This window comes from Pelodiscus sinensis, chromosome 7, assembly GCF_049634645.1.
Source record: "Pelodiscus sinensis isolate JC-2024 chromosome 7, ASM4963464v1, whole genome shotgun sequence".
In the NCBI taxonomy this organism is placed as follows: Eukaryota; Metazoa; Chordata; order Testudines; family Trionychidae; genus Pelodiscus; species Pelodiscus sinensis.
This window is the reverse complement of record NC_134717.1, coordinates 32,733,956-32,754,853: the sequence shown is the minus strand read 5'-3', so window position 1 is coordinate 32,754,853 and position 20,898 is coordinate 32,733,956. Positions and strand designations below refer to the sequence as shown.

The 20,898-nt window shown below is 43.5% G+C and overlaps 1 protein-coding gene across 4 annotated transcripts in view; it reads left to right on the top strand.

The window, feature by feature from the left end:
• WDSUB1 (WD repeat, sterile alpha motif and U-box domain containing 1) overlaps nt 1–20,898 on the top strand; it is an 86,408-nt gene that overhangs the window by 9,981 nt on the left and 55,529 nt on the right. For all 4 annotated transcript variants that reach the window (XR_012905173.1, XM_075933481.1, XM_075933480.1 and 1 more), the window contains exons 3-6: nt 2,010–2,194; nt 15,283–15,375; nt 17,636–17,729; nt 19,517–19,550. Coding sequence is in view for 3 of the 4 variants with exons in the window: in XM_075933481.1 (XP_075789596.1) it covers nt 2,010–2,194; nt 15,283–15,375; nt 17,636–17,729; nt 19,517–19,550 (406 nt within the window). In the remaining variant the exon portion in view is untranslated. The remainder of the gene's footprint in view (nt 1–2,009; nt 2,195–15,282; nt 15,376–17,635; nt 17,730–19,516; nt 19,551–20,898) is intronic.

The window sequence follows — 20,898 nt, the reverse complement described above, 5'->3', positions numbered from 1 at the left end:
TGCCGCTGCAGATGAACGCAACCGTGTAACTGCCGAGTTTTTCAGTGGTTACACGTTTATCCACATTTTAACATCTCTAGTAAAGATGTGGGGAGTATATTTGTGTTAGTGTGATGCTGTGGTTAAGGATATAATAGAAGGCAAAGTTCCTTCTAAGTTATGCAGCAGCACAGCCCTGTAACTGCTTAATGAGGCCAACACGGGCTCAGGGCTGCTGTGCATGAAGTTGCCTGGCTGGGTAAGGTGCACCTCTCTGTCAGCTACAGCAGCAGTTCCATGTTGAGAACAGGGCAACGAGTCTTTCACAGCAAGTAGGGAGGGGAGGGACGTGTCCCTATTGTTTGGGCTCATTAAGCAGCTGCGTGTCCGTGCTGCTGTGCAGCTTAGAGGAAACCTTGCTTCCAAGTACGAATAGCTCTATGTCTGTTTGGAGAAGGATGTTCCATTTCGTTTATTAATTATATTTGTAAAACCGTAAGAGGCACCTAATTTTTGGCACATCTGAAAATAAATTAAAACTGGTATCCACAAAAGAAAATCACCAACTGTACCACAGCACAGTACTCCATACAGCACAGATAAAATAAATTTTGTCCCTCAGATCAGAATTGTTGCTTGTGGGCCACCATTTTCCCATTTGGAGTCTGATCTAGACACCATTGAAGCCAATGAGAGATTTTCCATTGACTTCTTTGGGCTTTTGGACCTGAGTGAAGACAGAGTGTGAGTGTGAGCTAGTGGCCTGACAATAGAAAGTAGGCACCACAAACCTTCATATCCACTATAAACTCCTATTTTTATAGTTTTTTTTTAAAGTGAGTTATGCAAATTTGTTCCTAGCTAAAACTTGGCAACCCTCAGTGTGAAAATAATTAAAAATGAAATTTAAAAAAAATCCTTTGGACTGACTTTGTTTTAAAAAGATTTTTAAAAATATAAATCAGGTTTTTTTTCAGACTAGGGATGTTAAATATAGGTTAATTAACTTATTGTGTCCCCAGTAAGCAGGGGAGCCACAGTGGGGTTAGCCAGCTCTTAATACATCTAAAAGGCTGGTGTCCAGTGGGGGGGACCCGGCACCAGCCGGGCCAGCTGATTCCTGCTCATGCCAAGTCCCCCCTCCTGTGCTGTAGTCTTTTAAATGTATTAAGAGCTGGTGGGTTCTTATACATTTAAAAAGCAGAGTCACAGTGTTTGGGGCTAGGCATGAGCCGGGAATCATCTGATTCTCAGCTTGCACCTGATCCCTGCTACTTCACTGCCCCCGCAGAAACAGTGCTGGGGGGAACCAGCTTTTAAGCCCACCGCCTCCCGCTGCTGCATCTGATAGAAGCAGCAAAGGTGGGGAAGCGACTAGTCAAGGTACTTCTTGATTATCCGAGAAGCTTTTGCTTATCGGATAGTTGACTCATTGACTAATCACTTACATCCCTATTTCAGACATTTTTCTTTTTGCATTTCTGTTTTTCAGAAATAGCCCCTTGTCCTAAACTGGAAAATATTATTCTCTTAGATATATAATATGAATCTATGCTTGAGTTTTGCAGGGAATAAAATCCAGATCTGACAAGACTAAAACTTGTCTAATTTTATATTTATATTTTTCTGTTTATGTATATTTAAGTCTCTGTTGTGATGGTTGTGTGTTCATCTTTGACTTAGATAAGTGTCTGAGTTGTAATTTTCTCAGTATCCTGCTCTTTGGAATACTAAACCCATGAAGGTGAACTTTAACTCAGGGCTCATTTTATTACTGTGTCAGATTATTGCCTTCGGGTAACATCTCCCATTCTCCTTTTGTGGTCAGAGAACAAATCTTTGTGCATATGTTTTATATGAGCCTATTTTACAAGTTTGTGCAGTTTGTCATCTTCTAACCCTTATTATGCTTTTTAAGCTCCATATTAAGTAGTAGTTCAGTTTTTCACTATTCTCCTGTGTCATATAGCTGTTAGAGATCAAAAGTATTACATTCCCTAAACTCAATCCTTTATTCTCTTGATTTTCAGATCTGGGAGTGTTAAGGATGGTTCCCTGGTGGCCTGTGCGTTTTCTCCTAATGGAAATCTCTTTGTCACTGGATCATCATGTGGAGATTTAACCATTTGGGATGATAAAATGCGGTGCTTGTATAATGAAAAAGCACATGATCTTGGTGTCACCTGCTGTGATTTTTCTTCGCACACAGTTTCTGGTTAGTTACTTTAATATTTTAAATAATTATTTTATCATCAGTGCTCAGGACTGAATAGCAGGTAGAAGTGTTCTTGAAGTTTCAGACTACTATTAGTGGCCCTCATTTCCCCTTATGCTCTAGCTGATGATGAAGAAATTATCAAGAAATCTAACTAGATAGTTGTACCTTTGCAGTTTGTATAGACCAAGCTTCATCGCACACTTCAAGGGTTCTTTAATTTCTGCTGTTTCCTGCCTCCCATCCCGCCCCACAACAAGCTGTGCGCCACATTTTCATCCTTCCTTTTTAAAATGAATTTCCTCCGACTGCCCTCCAATTTTCTCCTGCTAGGGATTGTGTGTCCCTCTCCTCCCATGGGAGAGTTCCACATTCTCACTTCCCATACCAGAGATTCTGTGTACACTGCATTTCTCACCAACCCCTCGTGTCCTCCATTCCTTCAATGGCAGGGGTTTGAGTGGCTTTCCTTGTTCCCTACACCAGAAGTAGTATGTGCCCCGCCATACAAAGTACAGTAAACTTCCGATAATCCAGCACCTTTAGGACCCAGGAGGTGTCGGATTATCAGATATGCCGGACTATTGGAGGGGGGGGCTGTGAGGGGTGGGGGGGATGCCACCCCAGACTTCTCATAGCCCCCGCTTCTGATAGTCCGGCTCTGCCCCAGGCGTCCCCGATTCAGCCGCTGCTGGTCAGTTTCAGCAGCTGCTGAATGGGGGACGCTTGGGACAGAGCAGCTGGGGTGTTGCTGGGTTGGTCCCCTAGCGCTGCCCCTCGGTGCTGTGGGACCAACCTGGTAGTACTCCGGCTGCTCTGCTCCGGGTATCCCCAAGAGCAGCTGGAGTGCTGCCGGATTGGTCCCGCAGCCCCGAGGGGCAGCGCTACAGGACCAAATCGACAGCACCCCAGCTTCTCTGCCCCCGGCTTCCCCGATTCAGCTGCTGGTCAGTTTCAGCAGCGGCTGAATCGGGGAAGCCGGGCGCAGAGCAGCTCCAATTGTCCTGCTGCCCTGAGCACTTCTGGGTTCCTGATGGTGCCGGACCATCAGGAATGCCGGAGCATTGGATGCCGGACTAATGGAGTTTTACTGTACACACCATTTATTGTCTTTTAAGGGTTTTATGTGCTTCATTTCCTCTTCCTCCGACCTTACCCCCCTCGTGGCAGGTGTTCCGTGGATCCCTCTTCTCCCATGACACGCTCCCTCATTGCTGTCTCAATGGCAGGGAGTTTACCTCCTTTCCCTCTACCCTCCTCCATCCCAACAGCAGTGTCTCCTTTCTCCCCCATGGCAAGGACTCCTTTTGAATCCTCATTACTTCCTTTCCTCCATGCCAAGGGTACTGCCCCCTACAACCCCATTGCCCCACTCTGCATGGTAGGTGTTGTGTGCTCCCCATGCATCCTCCCAGTCTTCCCCATTCTGCTTTCTGTCTGGAAGTGAAGTCATTGGCAGGGTAACATGTTAAACTTTATTGGGAGGGTAGCAGAGATGAGATGGGTTTTCTTATGTTGGAAGGCATTAATGGCTGCCATCAATCAGTTGTGTGACCTATTGATAGATACTCCTCTTAACTACTCCCTCCTTGAGCTTTCCCACCTGTGTCCTGAGAGATTCTACCAATAAACACCTCTCATGCAGGTTGGCCTTTCCATCATGGCTTTTTGTGGTAGGGAAATGCAGTGCACAGTCTGTGCAAGTGTACATCAGAACTTGCATAGAGGCATCCATGGTCAAAGTCTCTGTCTAGATACAGATACAGGTGGAGAAGCCAGAAACTGGAAACAATGATGGCATTAGTGAGGAGGCCTTTCCAAACCATGTTGATTTTATTCTTTTTCCCCTCCTACAAACTTCCTCTCAAACTCCTCTGTTTGCTTCCCCTTGTTAGTTAACTTCCCTTGGTCACTTTATACCTGGCTTTTAAGTCTTTGTCTCCTATATCAGTCCTGACCCCTCATTCTTGATGGTTTCATTGCTTTCTCCAAGGTTCTGAATAATAGAAGTGATATTGACCAGTGTTCTTGTTTATACTCTGCCACTGCTTGGCAAAATCATAAGCTGCAGCAGAGGCATTTGAAAATGTCTGTAGAGTCAGAGCAGAACTGGAGTGAAATTCTGGGGTCATAGATACAACACAGTGTGTGGTTCATTAAGGCTTGGCTCCCTACTTGAAGTGTCAGTGGTCCTCATCTTCTTTTAAAGAATGGCAGAGATGGCATCAGGAAGGCTCCGCCACACTAGTGTTTATTCCTAAAGCCAGGATGTCTCCATAGGGGGTGGGATGTGAATAGGCTAGGTCAGCTAGTCCTGCCATGCACACATCTCTTTATGGTGATAGAAGTGTAGCCGTGTTAGTCTGGTGTAGCTAAAACAAAATACAGGACTATGTAGCACTTTAAAGACTAACAAGATGGTTTATTAGATGATGAGCTTTCGTGGGCCAGACCCACTTCCTCAGATCCACATTCAGGAAGCTGGCTTTGAAGTCACAGCCACCTGCCCTCCACTCTGCTGTCTCTGTATTAGAGCACAGAGAACAGTAATTACCTCACCAGCAGAAATGCACAAATAGAAATGAAGGACAATCCAGAAGAATGAAAAAGGTGGGATGCCCTTAAATTCAGGTGTCTGACAGGTTGAAAGACTGACACGGATGACTTGATGTTTTTTGTTTGGAAACAATTATATTACAAACTTATTTAATAAAGAGCTAGAAAGCCATATAAATGAATTGCTTTTTGTGCGAGGCCATAACATCAAACAAGAACCTTAGTTTCAGTGACAATAATTTATTAGCATGTAACCTGCCTTAATAATCACATTTTTTATTTCGTTTTTTTAGATCCGTTTATGAACCCAAGGTCTATAGATTATGTTGTGGGTTTATTTATGACCTTTCAATGTAGTGGTAAATTTCTATTTTCAAAGTTCACAAATATGCCAGGCACTATTTTTAAAATGCCAAAAAATAATTCTTCTACAGTAAGCATGTTTCATACTACCCAATGGCATTGGTTACACTTAAAGATAATATATTACAGAAAGCGCTATCACCTGCTGCAAAGAGACAGGGATGGAAGAAAGCTGAGAAAGTGGAAAGCAATCATATGCTCCTGAATGAAAGGTTAGCAATTAATAATACCAAATAAATTAAGTGTGTGTCCACTGAAAGGTACACAGTAATAAGCGGAGTAATTTCCAAGTTGTCAGGGATGGCACTGAATTATTCTGCCAGGATAGAAGAATAGGCTTGATGTTTAAATAAAATCTGTAAAAAGGGGGAAAGACTCTCAGGGTACTTCTACACTAGCTCATTAGTTCGAGATAGGAAGGGTAATGAGGGCAGGGGAGTTGCAAATGAAGCCCGGGATTTAAATATCCTGGGCTTCATTTGCATGTTCCCGGGCGCTGCCATTTTTAAATCTCCCCTTAGTCCGAACTCCGTGCCCGCGGCTACACGCGGCACAGAGTAGGTAGTTCGAATTAAAGCTCCTAATTCGAACTACCGTTACTCCTCGTGGAATGGAGTTCGGACTAAGGGGGATTTAAAAATGGCGGCGCCCGGGAACACGCAAATGAAGCCCGGGGTATTTAAATCCCGGGCTTCATTTGCAACTCTGCTTGCCCTCATTACCTTACCTAGCTTGAACTAACGAGCTAGTGTAGACGTACCCTCTGAACATTCAGTTATGAGCTAAGAATTACACTTTAGTTCCTATGCTTTCCTTTCCGCTAAAGTGGATCGTGGTTTTGCAAAAAATGTTCCAAAAAGAGATTACTTTGTAGATTTTTAAAAATTGTGCCAATAGTAATGCCAGTTCTCCCTTGTAGGGAAGAAATGAGCAAGAAAATGTTTATTTCCCTGCATATTACAAATTGATTTTTTTGGGTTGGTCCCAATAGTGTAGTTTGAAAAGTGATTGTATTTTGTTTAAATAAAATATTGTGGGAGCTTGTATTTTTTTTGCTGTTTTATTACTAGCCGTCTTTAAGGTTACAAAACTTATAAAAGCAGTGCTTAGCAGTGTAATGAAAAGAAAATCTGTTTTAAAACTGAGTTTCTTCACTTCTCCTAATTCAGAGAACCACCCATGAAACTAAAGTTTCTGATTATTCTTTATCCATTAGGCTATTTGTAACAGATTATTCTTCTCTCTTCTTTAAGTTGGAGTTAGTTATGGTCAATTAGCATCTTAACACTTTTCTCCCCAGAAGATACAGATTTTAATTGCTCTGGAAAAAAGGTTTGATTTGATAAATTCCACCCTTTTTTGTTGTATTTAAGTAATTAGCTGTGTTAAATGGGAGTTTGTTTTTTCAAATTCCCAGGCTAGTGCATAAAATATATGGTTTAATAGCTTACATTGTTTAAGATTTCCAAAATTCAGTACTTTTTTCTTTTCTACTCTAGATTTCTACTCAACCTTTATTTCTGTGTATAGATTTCATTTTTTATTTTTTTGAGTCGTCTATTTCTCTGACATATATTATCATTATAGTTTCTTTTTATTCTGACAGTGATGCACTGTAGATGGTTTTCTTCTCATTTGGGAAAACTACTAACAGCCATACTTCTGTTTCGATCCTGCCAAGTACATCAAATCATCTCCCTTTCCTGTGGTTGTTTACTAATTGGCTTCTTAGAATTGAATCGACTTTATAGATAGCTTTTGCTTCTCATCATGGTAAGGATTGTGTGGTTAACCTGCAGTTTGCAAGATAGAAAACTATGCTTTTTTTCTATTTAAAGTCAAGCATCCTAACTTGAAAAATCTCAATAGTGAATAAAAAAATACTGAAAATTAATTCTAAGCATTACTAGAAAAACATGCGGAAACAGAGTCAGTAGCAATGTTTTTGATCTGTAGAATGCACAGTATGCATAATTTGTTCTATTCATTCTATTGCTTTCTTCTTTGTTATAAATGATTGATGGAAAGTAAAGGTGATGTTTTCCTGGGGAACAATTCCTTTCATATTCCAGGGAATGCCAAAGCACTTGACAAGCAACACTTAATATTTCTTTTATAAGGCTATTTCTTCAAATAAAATTCTTGGCCACCTCTTCACCTCAACTCAGAGTTTACTATGACCTTGCCTTTGCTAGGTCTATGTCTTCACTTCCCCCAAGTGCTTATTAAAATGAAATAGCTAATCTGTATTAGCACTTTGAATGCTAGCTCATGCCCATTCCTTAATAGGTGTGTGTGCTCGCCGTATACACTGGTGCTGGAAGTTTTTCTCCTAGCAGTATCAGTAGGGAAGTGTTTCTGCCCCTGGAGTGATGCCTCCCTGGTGTAGTATAAGAGGCTCTCTGTGCCCCCACCCTCAGTCCCTTCTTGTTGCCAGTGACAGTGCTTCAGAACAGCTCTGCTCCAGTCAGCTGTTGTCTTCTCCCCGTTGTTAGTCGTCTTTGTAGTTAAACTATCTGCTTTATTTGAAGGACCAGGGGTTGGCAGACTCATAAGAATGGCCATACTGGGTCACACCAAAGGTCTATCTAGCCTAGTATCTTGTCATTCGACAGTGGCTAATGCCAGATACCCCAGAGGGAGTGAACAGAAACAGAGAATCAAGTCATCCCTCTTCTATCTAGGTATGTAAGCAACTAGACAAGTATCCAATAAGCAAAAGCTTATCAGATAGTTGATTAGTTCCTCGACTGGTAGCTCCCTCCCCCCATTTGCTGCCTCTAGTAGAGGCAGCAAGGGTGAAGACCAGGAGCCAGTGAGAGCCAGCTTAAAAGCCAGTTCCCACCAGCATTGTCTCCGCAGGAGGCAGGGGAGTAGCGGGGACTGGGTGCGATCCAGGAATCAGCTGATTCCCAACTCATGCCCAGTGCCAGACACGCCAACTCTGCTTTTTAAATGTATTAAGAGCCTCTGGGCAATACATTTAAAAATCAGAAGCTCAGCAGGGGGGACCCAGCACAAGCTGGTAATCAGCTGTCCTGGCTCGTGCTGGGTCCCCCCTTGCTAAGCTTCTGATTTTTAAATGTATTAAGAGCCTATCAGCTTTTAATATATTTAAAAGGCAGAGCTGCAGTGGAGTTAGTTCCTGGTCCAGGCTGCTAACTCCACTGTGGCTCCCCTGCTTATAGACTAATCTATGGAAAATCCATCGACTTGTCAATTAGTTAATTAAACTATATTTAACATTCCTACTCCTGTCATCCATTTCCAGCCCCTGACAAACAGAGAATAGGGACACCATTCCTATCCATTTTGACTGAGTATTGATGGACCTATGTATTTCTTTCTTAAACCCTGTTAAATTCCTGGTCTTCACAACCTCCTCTGGCAAGGAGTTCCACAGGTTGACTTTTCACTTTGTGAAGAAAAACTTCCTTTTATTTGTTTTAAACCTGCTACCTATTAATTTAATTTGGTGACCCCAAATTAAATTCACTTTCTCCACACCTGTCATGATTTTATAGACTTCTGTCATATCCCTCCCTAGTCTCCTGTTTTCTAAGGTAAAAAGTCCCAGTCTTATTAATCTCTCTTCATATAGTACCCGTTCCAAATCCCTAATAATTTTTGTTGCTCTTTTATGAACTTTTTCCAATGCCAATATATCTTTTTTTGAGATGTGGTGACCACATATTTTCTGTCTTTTTCTCTATTTCCTTTTTCAATTATTCTCATCATTCTGTTTGCTTTTTTGACTGCCTGCTGCACATTGAGTGGATGTTTAGGAATCCTTGAAAAATTGATAGAGTATAAGACAGAGAATATTTTATTGCCTCTATATAGAATCATGGTACACCCACATTTTGAACAATGCGTACAGATATGGTTGCCTCATCTCAGAAAAGATGTATTGGGATCAGAAAAGGTTCAGAAAAGGGCAACAAAAATGGTTAGAGATTTGGAAGGGGTTCCATATGAAGAGAGATTAAAAGGACTGGGACTTTTCATCTTAGAATAGAGGAGACTAATGGGGGATATGATAGAGGTCTATAACATCATGACTAGTGTGGAAAAAATGAATAGGGAAAAGTTATGTACTTGTTCCCATAACATAAGAACCAGGGGTTACCAAGTGAAATTAATAAATAGCAGGTTTAAAACAAATAAAAGGAAGTTTTTCTTCACTCACCACGCAATCAACCTGTGGAACTCCTTGCTAGAAGATGTTGTTGAGATCAGGACTTGAACAGAGTTCAAAGAATAGATAAATTCATGGAGGTTAGGTCCATCAATGGCTATTTGCCAAGATCGGCAGGAATGCTGTCCCTAGCTTTTGCTTGTCAGAGGCTGGAAATGGATGATAAGAGAGGGATCACGTGATGATTGCCTGTTCTGTTCACTCCCTCTGGGGCATTGGCCACGGTTGGGAAGACAGGATACTGGGCTAGATGGACCTTTCCCCTGACCTAGTATGTTCCTTCTTATGTATGTTCTTATGGTTTCAGAGAACTATCCACAATGACTTAAGATCTCTCTGACTGGTTATAGTAAATTAGTCCCCATCATTTTGTTTGTGTAGTTGGGATTATTTTTTCCAATGTCATTACTTTGCATTTATCAACATTAAAATTCATTGACCATTTTGTTGCCGAGTCATCTAATTTTGTGAAGCTCTTCACAGTCTGCTTTGTTCTTAACTATCGTGAGCCGTTTAATATCGTCTGCAAATTTTGCCACCTCACTGTTTACCCCTTTCTCTAGATCATTTATAAATAGATTGATAGGATTGGTCCCTTGAGGGCACTACTAACTGCCTCTCTCCATTCTGAAAACTGACTATTTATTCCTACCCTTTCTTTTCTGTCTTTTAACCAGTTATCAATCCATGACAACCTTCCCTCTTATCCTATGACAACTAACTTTACCGAAGAGCCTTTGGTGAGGAACCATTTCAAAGGTTTTCTGGAAACCTAAGTACATTAGATCCACTAGATCCCCCTTGTTGGCCCCCTCAAAGAACTCTAGTAGTAGAACTTACTAGTAGATTAGTAAGGCATGATTTCCCTTTATAGAATCCATGTTGACTTTTCCCCAACAAATTATGTTCATCTATGTGACTAACAATTCTATTCTTAACTATAGTTTCAATTAATTTGCCCCGTACTAACGTTAGATTTGCCAGACTATAATTGCCAGGATCACCTCTAAAGCCTTTTTATTGGCATCACATTAGCTATCTTCTAGTCATTAGGTACAGAAGCTGGTTTTAAGTATGGGTTATAAATCACAGTTAATAGTTCTGCACTTTCACATTTGAGTTCTTTCTGAACTCTTGGGTGAATGCCATCTGGTCCTGGTGACTTGTTACAGTTAAGTTAATCAGTTTGTTCCAAAACCACCTATACTGACACCTCAGTTTGGGACAATTCCTCAGGTTTGTCACGTAAAAAGAATGGCTCAGGTTTGGGAATCTTCCTAACATCCTCAGCTATGAAGACTGAAGCAAATAATTCATTTTGTTTCTCCGCAATGATCTTGTTGTCTTTGAGTGTTTCTTTAGCATTTCAATCATCCAGTGGCTCCACTGGTTCTTTAGCAGGCTTCCTGCTTCTGATGTACTTAAAAAACATTTTGTTATTTTTGAGTTTGTGGCTAGCTGTTCTTCAAACTCCTTTTTGGTTTTCCTTATTGTATTTTTACACTTTGACAGAGTTTATGCTTCTTTCTGTTTTCCATACTAGGATTTAACTTCCACTTTTTAAATGATGCCTTTTTATTTCTCACTGCTTCTTTTACTTACTTGTTAAGCCACAGTGGCACTTTTTTGGTTCTTTTACTGTGTTTTTTTAATTTGGAGTATACAGTTCTGTTGGGCCTCTGTTACAGTGTCTTTGAAAAATCTCCATGCAGCTTGCAAGGATTTTACTTTGGCAATGTACCCTTTAATTTCTGTTTAGCTAACCTCATTTTTGTGTAGTTCACCTTTCTGAAATTAAATGCCACAGTATTGGGGTGCTGAGGTGTTTTTCCTGCCACAGGGATATTAAATGTTATTACATTTTGGTCACTATTTCCAAGCAGTCCAGTTATATTTTATTTACCTCTTGAACCAAATCCTCTTGATCCAAATGCCATGCTCCACTTAGGACTAAATCAAGAATTTCCTCTCCAAAACTAGCTGCTCCAGGAGGCAGTCAGTTAAGGTGTCAAGAAACTTTATCCCATCCTGAGATGTGTATCCAGTCAATATGGGGATAGTTGCAATGCCCCACTATTATTGAGTTTTGTATTTTTATAGCCTCTCTTATCTCCAGTGGCATTTCATAGTCACGATTACTATCCTAGTCAGAGGGTTAGTAATATATCCCTACTGCTATATTCTTATTCTTATTAGAGCATGGAATTACTATCCATAGAGATTCTATGGAACATTTTGGTTCATTTAAGATTTTTACTTCATTTGATTCTACATTTTCTGTCACATGTAGTGCCACTCCCCCACCAGCATGATCTGTTCTGTCCTTCCAATATATTTTGTACCCTGGTATGTCTGTGTCCCATTGATTGTCCTCATTTCACCACGTTTCTGTGATGCTTATTATATCAATATCCTCCTTAAATATGAGGCACTCTAGTTCACCCATCTTATTTTTTAGACTTCTAGCATTTGTCATAAGCACTTTAAACATTTGTTACTATTTAGCTGTCTGCCATTTCCTGATGTGTTTGAATGGTGCACTTTTTCATTTGACTGTTTCTCATCTGATCTTACCCATATATTATCATCTTCCATCCTCTCCTCCTTACTAGAACGTACCTATTAAGTGCCATCAATCTGATTCCATTTTGGTTTCCATTGCCAACATTGTTTCCGCTCTGGGCACTGCTCATGCCACCACAGTGCCTCAGGCCAGTCAGTGCAGCAAATCTGCCAAACACTATGAATGCTTAGGGTCAGCTCACTCCTACACCTAAAAATTAGGAGGCCAAAAAATCAAACCTTTTGGGTAGCAAGGCTTATGCTTCAGAGGGACTCCTGCTCGCCAATCAACAGGTGCTCCTGAGCAGGTACACCTTCAATCCTGGTCAGTGATAGATAAATTTGAAGATCTGTTGCGCCAGGACTCCAGGCAGCTGTGCAAGGCCCCGTCTGAGGAGGGCAAGGTCATGTCCTGAGCAGCGCTTCTGGATGCTGCAGTTGCGGCGGCTCATGCCATGGCGACTGGGCTGGTCTTGAGGTGGAACACTTAGCTCCAAATTTCTGGCATTCCACCAGATTTCTGGCATTCCAGTAGGCATTCCAGACCACTACCCAGGAGCTGCCATTCAAGGCCATGGGCCTCTTCTCTGAGTGCATTGACACCAGCTTCCATGGGTTGAAGGACTCTAGGGCAACCTCTAAGTCCCTAGGAATCCACGCTCTGACCCCACAGAGATGTTCCTTCCGTAGGGCCCCTTCTCACCCATTCCAGCAGAGCAACAGGGTGGATTTATCTAGATGCAAAGGGTTTTACAACAACAGGAACAGAAGACAGCAGTCCCATTCCTCCTCTGACTGTGGTTCAGGCCCCTTTAATAAGCTTCAGGGTCCCAGGTTGAGCCTTTGAAGGTTCGCACAGGGACAGCTTACCAGCCACAGTTAAATGGCCTTTCACCAATTGGCTATCCCCTTCCACCATGCCAGGTCGTCTATCACGATAGACTTCTGGGTCCTAGGCAAGGTGCGAAGCAGACACTCCATCCCATTCTGCTCCTGCCCCCCTTCCCATCATCCTACCCCATCCTCCTTCAGCGACCCCTCTCATGAGCATCTTTTCAAGTTGGAGATGCAACAGCTCCTCAATCGCAGAGCTGTGGAAGAGGTCCTGGTGGGCCACAGGGGTAAGGGGTTCTACTTCCACTGCTTCTTGGTCCCAAAAGCAGGTTTCATCCTGTCTTGGACCTAAGGAGCCTAAATGTCTTCATAGTAAAGTCAAAGTTCAAGATGGTAACGCTGGGTCTGTCATCCCTTCTCTAGCCATGGGAGATTGGTACATTGTCGTCAATCTCAAAGATGTCTATTTCCACATCTCTGTTGCAGACCCTCACAGGCACTTCCTTTGGTTCACAGTAGGTCAGGATCATTATCAGTTTATGGCTCTCCCCTTTGGCCTTTCTACATCCCCATGGTGTTCACAATTTATGGCAGTTATGGCTGTGTTTCTGTGGAAAAGATGGGTTCATGTGTACCCGTATCTAGACAACTTCTCCTTCCCATGTTTTAGATCACATATCCCTAGTCAAGGAGTCTTTCCTCAGGTTACGCTTCATCCTAAATGAGGCCAAATCCACCCTGACCCCCACCCAAAGGATAGAATTTGTGGGGGTTTGCCTTGACACAACAGTGGCCAAAGAATTCCTGTCTACAGCCTGCATCCTAGCAATAAAGGAGGCCGTTCTGAGGCTCCGTTTGTCTCCCACCACCATAGCCCACTGTTAGCCCTGTCCCTGCTATTTTAGATTACCTTCTGCATCTTAAAACCTTGCCCCTTCCTTGGTCAGGGTGCACCTGGCCACCATTTTGACTTTTCACTGAGGGTCCCGGGGTAAGTCTGTCTTTGCAGATCCTGTGGTATGCTGCTTCCTTAAGAGGTTGAACAGGGTATATCCTCAGGTGTGTCTGCCTCTTCCCCCCCGGACTTTAACCTGGTACTCAATAAATTAATGGCTTCCACTTTTGAGCCATTAGCGACGTGTTCGCTGTTGCACCAGTCCTGGAAGATGTCGTTCCTTGTGGCCATTACTTCTGCTAAGTGGGTTTTGGTATTGTGGGCCTTCCCTGTACACCCCCACTCCTCCATATACAGTCTTCCTTAAGGACAAGGTCAGACTTTTTGCCTAAGGTGGTGTCTCATTTCCATGTCAACCAGGATATATTTTTACCCGTATTCTACCCAAAAACCTCATGGATCTGGAACAGAGCAAGCTCTACACATCTTAGATGATAGGCAAGCTTTGGCTTTTTATTTGGATAGGAGAAAACCATTTCATAAGGCCCTCCAGTTATTTGTGTCCATAGCTGACAGGATGAAGGGTTTGCCAGTGTCAGCTCAGTGTATATCATACTGGATCACCTCCTGCATCAGGCTGGTGCATGTTCCTGCCCTTCCTATTACATCCCACTTCACTAGGGCCCAAGCTTCATCTGCTGTTTTAGTGACCCAGGTGCCTATTGTGAAGATCTGCAAGGCAGCCACCTGGTCTTCAGTGCATACTTTCACAAGTCACTGTGCCATAGCGCAACAGGCTAGGGATGGTGCAGTGATTGACAGAGCAGTGTTTTAGTCTGTTTCTCTGTATTCTCCAACCCTGCCTCCATGACTTTGGAGTTACCAACATGGAATGGACATGAGCAATCACTCGAAGAAGAAAAAACAGTTACTTACATCTCGTAACTATTTTTCTTCAAGATGTCCTCATGTCCATTCCAAATCCTACCCCCCATCTCCTCTACGCTGGAGTGTTCCAGCAAGAAGGAACTGAGGAGGTGGAGGGCCAACAGTATATATGTGCTGCTATAACGGCCCCACTCCAGGTGGCTCCCCCGCTGTCCTGACGGGTACCACTAAGGGAAACTCTCCAACAATCCATGCATGCGGCGTGCACACACTTACATGGAAAGGACATGAGCAACACATCTCAAAGAACAATTGTTATGAGGCAAGTACCCATTTTTTTTCTATCGGGCTGTTACATTCTTTGCAAAAAAAATCAGTCCAAATCCACATCAAAGCCACTGTTTTTTGTGGTGTTATGACAAGAATACAGAGTTTTTAAAAACTTTAAATAACAAGCAGAATCTTTTCTGCACTGTAGCATGGGAGTTGGAGAGGGGTGCCTTCAGGAAGAAATTATCTTGTATGATTGGTGGTACATATTTAGCTTTGACTTCTATCTCATTCTTGTCATAACTGCTCAATGTTGGGTTTCTTCCACGTGTAGTATTCATGAAACAACACTTGAATATGTTATCTGCTATATGGTTTACCTTGATTGCAAAATCATAATAGTAATTTATATAGAATTATTTTCATCCGCACTTTTAAAAGATACTAGGAATGTGGAAGCTGGTCTGTCACATTCTTTTTAGTGCTTCTGATTAAAACTTTAAAACATTTTCATTTTATCAGATGGAGAACAAGGTTCCAGATACTTCCGAATGGCATCTTGTGGTCAAGATAACCAGATCAAGCTTTGGCTTATTTCGTTTGTTGATTTCTTAGGTACGTATAGCACTAATTCTCTTTTTACTCAAAGTTAATAACTATTTAATTACCATTTAATGCTAATGAGCTCATATGTAGCTGAAGCTTATAGGTTCAAAGTTAGTAAGACTAATCACATGCTTGTACTGCTTAAGTGCTTTGTTGGGGTGGTCTCTGCAGGCTCAGTTCCGTGCAGGGTCAAGCCTTTTAAAACTTTTTTATTAAAGTTGTTACCTAAAGTATTGTAAGCAGTTGCAACATGTTATATCCATGGACTAGTTGGTACATTATTATGCTACACATTTTATTATACAAGAATATATTTTTATTTATTGGAAGGTACCAATACTTTTTTAAGTGTAGAACTGTTGAAAGGTGCTAGCTTGCCGTGCTAGGTTACCATGCTAGAGACCAGAGTCCTCTCTTTATCCTTCCAGAAGAGGTACAGTGCAGTCAGTGATGGTATTAAGTACTTAAGTCCTAAACTAACATTGACTGTAGCTAGTAGGGAAGGTAGTTCAATCTTCATATTCATTTGCACAGTAAATCCTTGACCTCTGCTAAAACTGCAACAAATGTGTTTGCAGTGGGAAGGGTGACTTTGTGATTTAAGTCACAGTAAAAGTAGGACTGAGGGCTCCAAAACCATTCTCAATGGGGGAGGATGCTTCCCCCCTCTTTTCTTTATATGGGTTTGTAGCGGGGGGCGGGGGTTAGTCCAGCCCAGCCCAGCCCTCCAGCTCCCCCACTTTCTCAGTCTCTCCCTATCAGTCCCCGGCTCACTCTAGCTGTCCTCCGGTTGCCGGTCACGCCGCCAGCGTCCCTGGGGCTCCTTGGCTTCTTAGCAGCCCGCTCCGGGCTCATCCGGGTCGGGCGCCGGTTGCCGCACGGCTCCGCCCGTCCCTTCCGCCCTTCCCACTGGTGTCCGCGGCTTCGCCTTGGTGGGCCGAAGCCCGTGGAGCCGTCCCTCCTCCAAGCGCCTCGCTTCCACCTGTGGGGTTTGAGAGCACAGCCAGCCCCCGCTCTTTCCCCCCTCCCTGACTCCCGCGTTCGCCTTTTGGGCGTCCTGGGCAGCGTCCCACCCTCCTACGTCCCCTCCGTCAGAGAGTGCCTCCTGGGCCCTAGTGCCCACCCGCCTGGTCTCCTGGCTGTCTGCGGCTGCGCAGGCAGTCAGCTTGCGGCCGTCTGCGGCGCCGGTGGCACTCTCACTCCGGGCAGCTCCTGGAAGGCCGCCGGGGTTTGCCGGGACTCGGCTCTCCCCCGCGGTCTCCCGGGTGCCCGCTATGGCCGCTTCCGGCCCTTCCCCACTGCCGGCACCCGCCGGCCAGCTGGGCTGAGTGCGGGGATCGGCCTCCCCATCCCACGGCCCTTCCCCGCTGCCGGCACCCGCCGGCCAGCCGGGCTGAGTGCGGGGATCGGCCTCCCCGTCACAGGGTTCTATATATAGCTGGTCGATATGCATATGTAGATATTTGGCTGTATAATTATATATTCCATACAAAAACATATATAAAAGAATGTTAAGATTTCATAGTGAAGAATCAGAAGTAAGGAAATAACCAATGTTGAGGTTGCACATGCAATCCTGTGCATGCATTATGGTACAAAGCTACATCCATGTTTTGATGGCACAAAACTGCCACAAAGACAGTTTATCTGGGAATTCTCAGCAGAGTAGAGCCATAACAACAGCTTATATATTAACCCTTTGTGCACGTTATGAAATCCTTTACCATTGCTCCTACTTGTGTTATTGAATTTACCTATTCTAACACTAGTGGTGAATTTTGGTCCATGAGTTTTAACGTACAGAAGAGTAGTTGTATACAGTATTTAAAACAAATTTGCTACCTAGTCAGTGCTGATCCCTTCTTGGTATTTAGGAGCAATTTTATCATATTATTACAGCTGCCTGACACACTACTCAAAATCATAGAATATTTAGAATGCAATTTATTTTAAAAGGGCAAACTTCTTTAATGTGCACTATTTTAATTGTCTTCATGCTATCTGTAAATAACTAGAGCAGCTTTTCTCAAACTGGTACTGGGTTGCTAGCAGGTGTTATGTGACTTCAAGAACCGAAAGATGTGGTTGGAGGTTGCTGTCTCCCCCCCCCCCTTTTTTTTTAATTGACAGCTGGCCTCACTTGATTACACTGTATCAAGCTCTCATATTTTCAGTCCTTTTAAAATAATGAATCTACACCTGTTTTTAAAAGGAAAATGGTTAGTTAAAGAGCTTAGAAAAATTATGTTCTACTTTTTTTGATTTGTAGGTTGTGAATTAAAATATGAATGCACGTTGAATGGGCACACTGCTCCGGTGCTGGCTTGTGCTTTTTCTTATGATGGGCAGATGTTAGTCTCAGGGTAAGCAGTTTCATTTAATTTTAGTTACTTACATTTTGCAGTAGGTGGCTGTGCATTTATTTCCCTCTTCTGAAGTGGAAGTGGATTTTTTTTTTTTAGCACTAAAATTAATTTTGAGTTATTTCACAAATTGCTAAAGGAGTTGGATATGAGTTTGGATGGGGGAGAACTGAATTTCATCTTTGGCATAGGGAAAGCTTTTTCTAGACACTTATCTACATTATTACATAAAGAGTAGGTGGCTACACTCACCTACCCCCTCTCTTGCCACTTTCGCTTTGCTGAGAGAGGTTGTTGACGTTAATGACATGATGACATCATTCAGTCACCTGGCAGGAAAAACTTTTTTATATATAAATAGAGATAATATAAGCAATAGGCTAAACTTGAAAAAAATCACTGTTTTAAAATATTTTCATTATAAAATGTATGTCCCTACACATGTATGTGAAGTTTGCAAGTGATAGATGTATTATAATGATGTTCTAGAACAGGGGTTCTCAACCTGGGTTAATGGGACCAGTGTCTTAAAAGGGCCTGGGCTGGCTGGGGAGGCTGGCCAAAAGCAGCATCCCATCTGCCCGAGGCCCCATCCCTTCTGGAGGCTGAAGCTGGCTCTTGTACCAGTAAAGTTTTATTTGCTCTCACCCTGATCCAAAGACAAACTAAACATGTGTGGTGTTATATATATATTTTTAAATATCTTGTGATTCCCTCTCCCCCCCGGGATCGAGAAGGGAGAGTTTTATGATTTTGGATCTCTTGAGGTTGGTATCCAGTCTTTATAGCTGTACTCCATGCATCTTTCAGGAAGAACTATAGTTGCTGAAAAGAAACACATAACTCTTTGTATTCAGATTATCTTACTAAAAATAGTGATATTTTAATTATGAAGTATTAGAATTGTGTATTGAATCACTTCCTTTAATATGCTTTGTAGATATTCAAGGTCCAAATTGAATCAGAAATACTTGGAAGATAAGAGCATAGATGCTAGAGCTAGCGTTTCTGGGACTGCTGCTGCACCCCTGCCTCCCCTGACCTGAAGCAGTTTCCATCATATACAGGGTTCACAGTTTAGTTCAATGGTTTTCAGCACCCCCACTGTAAAAGTTGCTCCAGTAACCCTGGATAGGAGAGCCCACTTAATCAGTTTTCCCAGGGCCCGCATATGGTCGAGACAACTTTCACAGCTACTCCCTGCACAGGATAGGCAAATGTGAATGAGGTATTGGTATGGTGATAGCATGGCTAGTGGGCTTGTGTACTACTACGCTGCCTAAAAAAACTGTTAATCTGAAAGAAGTTGTGGGCTTTGGCCACTACTCTTCTCTCTAGATCAGGGGTGGGGAACCTAAGGCTTGGGAGCTTAAGCTGGGCTCTCTCAGGTTCTAATGTGTGAGGGGAATGTGGGGAATGTCTTTTTTTCTTCTCTGTGTGGGCCACGTCAGTGAGGATTTGGGGTTTTTTTTTGTTGTTGTTTTTTTGGTTCTCACTTGTGGCCCACGACTGTTTTTTGTTTGTTTGTTTTTGAGAGTCAGTGGCCCCTGACCCAAATGTGGTTCCCCACCCCAGCTTTAGACTATATCTTAGGCTGTTATCTATATAATCTCTGTCTAGATTTTGGTGAAGAGGACTGGTAGGTCTAACAACTGCATAGTTACTGCCAGCAAATCTTGTTTGGTTAGACTTTCTTTTTGGGACAAAAAAATTGTCCCATAGTTTGCACTTGTTTTCTCATTTCTTTCCATGCTATCATTTAATTTTAATGTGTTCTTTTTTTAAAGATCTGTGGACAAATCCATCATAATACATGATACTGTAAGTATTGCATAGTTCATGACTGCTTACTAATTTTTTTTTTCAGTTGACATCCACTCTATACCTGAAATGTTGTCTTCCCAAAATAGAAGACTAGAAAATATGACCTGATTAATCTGTAGTGTGTATTTTTTTTGTAGTGGAAGTAAGGAAGACTTCATCCATATCAAAGTACAGAGAATATTTCTCTCTTTCTCTTTCACCTTTTTCTACACTTTTTTTCTTTTTCTAATTTGGAACTGTACAACAAAATCACACTTCTGTATACATATGTATCTATACATTCAAGTGATCAAGTTTGTAAGTATAGTGTTATATCATCCAAGGCACATAAGATTGCAGTCATTGACATAGGAGTTTCCTATACAGGCAGTCCCCGACTTACGCGGATCCGACTTACGTCGGATCCGCACTTACGAACGGAGCTTTCTCGCCCCGGAAGTCGGGGCGAGAAAGCCCCGTTCGTAAGCTGCTCCGGTGCCCCTGGTCTGCTGGAGACCGTCTCCAGCAGACCAGGGGCACCGGGCGGGTTCCCGCGCTTCTGAGGCTTTGCCAGAGCAAAGCCTCGGAAGCGCGGGAACCGCTGCTGCTGCCACTTGGGTGCCGGTGCCTGTGGTCTGCTGGGGACGGTCCCCAGCAGACCACAGGCACCCTGACTGAAGCCGCAGCCGCGGGGGGGTCCCGCGCCTCTGAGGCTTTGCTCTGGCAGCAGACCACAGGCACCGGCAGACCACAGGCCCCAGCAGACCACAGGCTCCCGGACTGAAGCCGCAGCCGCGGGGGTCCCGCGCCTCAGAGGCTTTGCCAGAGCAAAGCCTCAGAGGCGCGGCACCCCGCTGCCGCTGCGGCTCTGCTCCCCGTGTCCCTGGTCTGCTGGGGGGGGGGGGGGGCGCAGCTAGTGTGCTCCCCCCCCCCCCCCCAGCAGACCAGGCTTTTGTTTTGGACTCTGGGGCAGAGCAGCTGGGGGCGCTGCCGATTGGTCCTGCAGCACCCGCTCTGGGCACTACTGGACCAACCCGGCAGCACCCCAGCTGCTCTGCCCCAGGTCCTGATTCAGCCGCTGCTGGTCAGTTTCAGCAGCGGCTGAATCAGGACGTCTGGGGCAGAGCAGATGGGGTGCTGCTGGGTTGGTCCAGTAGCACCCCAGCTGCTCTGCCCCAGGCGTCCCCAAGTCAGCTTCTGCTGAAACTGACCAGCGCTGACTACAGGAAGCCCCAGGCAGAGTTGCTCTGCCCCGGGCTTCCTGGAATCAGCTGCTGATCAGTTTCAGCAGCAGCTGACTTGGGGATGCCTGGGGTTCTTAAGTTGATTCTGTATGTAAGTCAGAACTGGCGATCAGTTTCAGCAG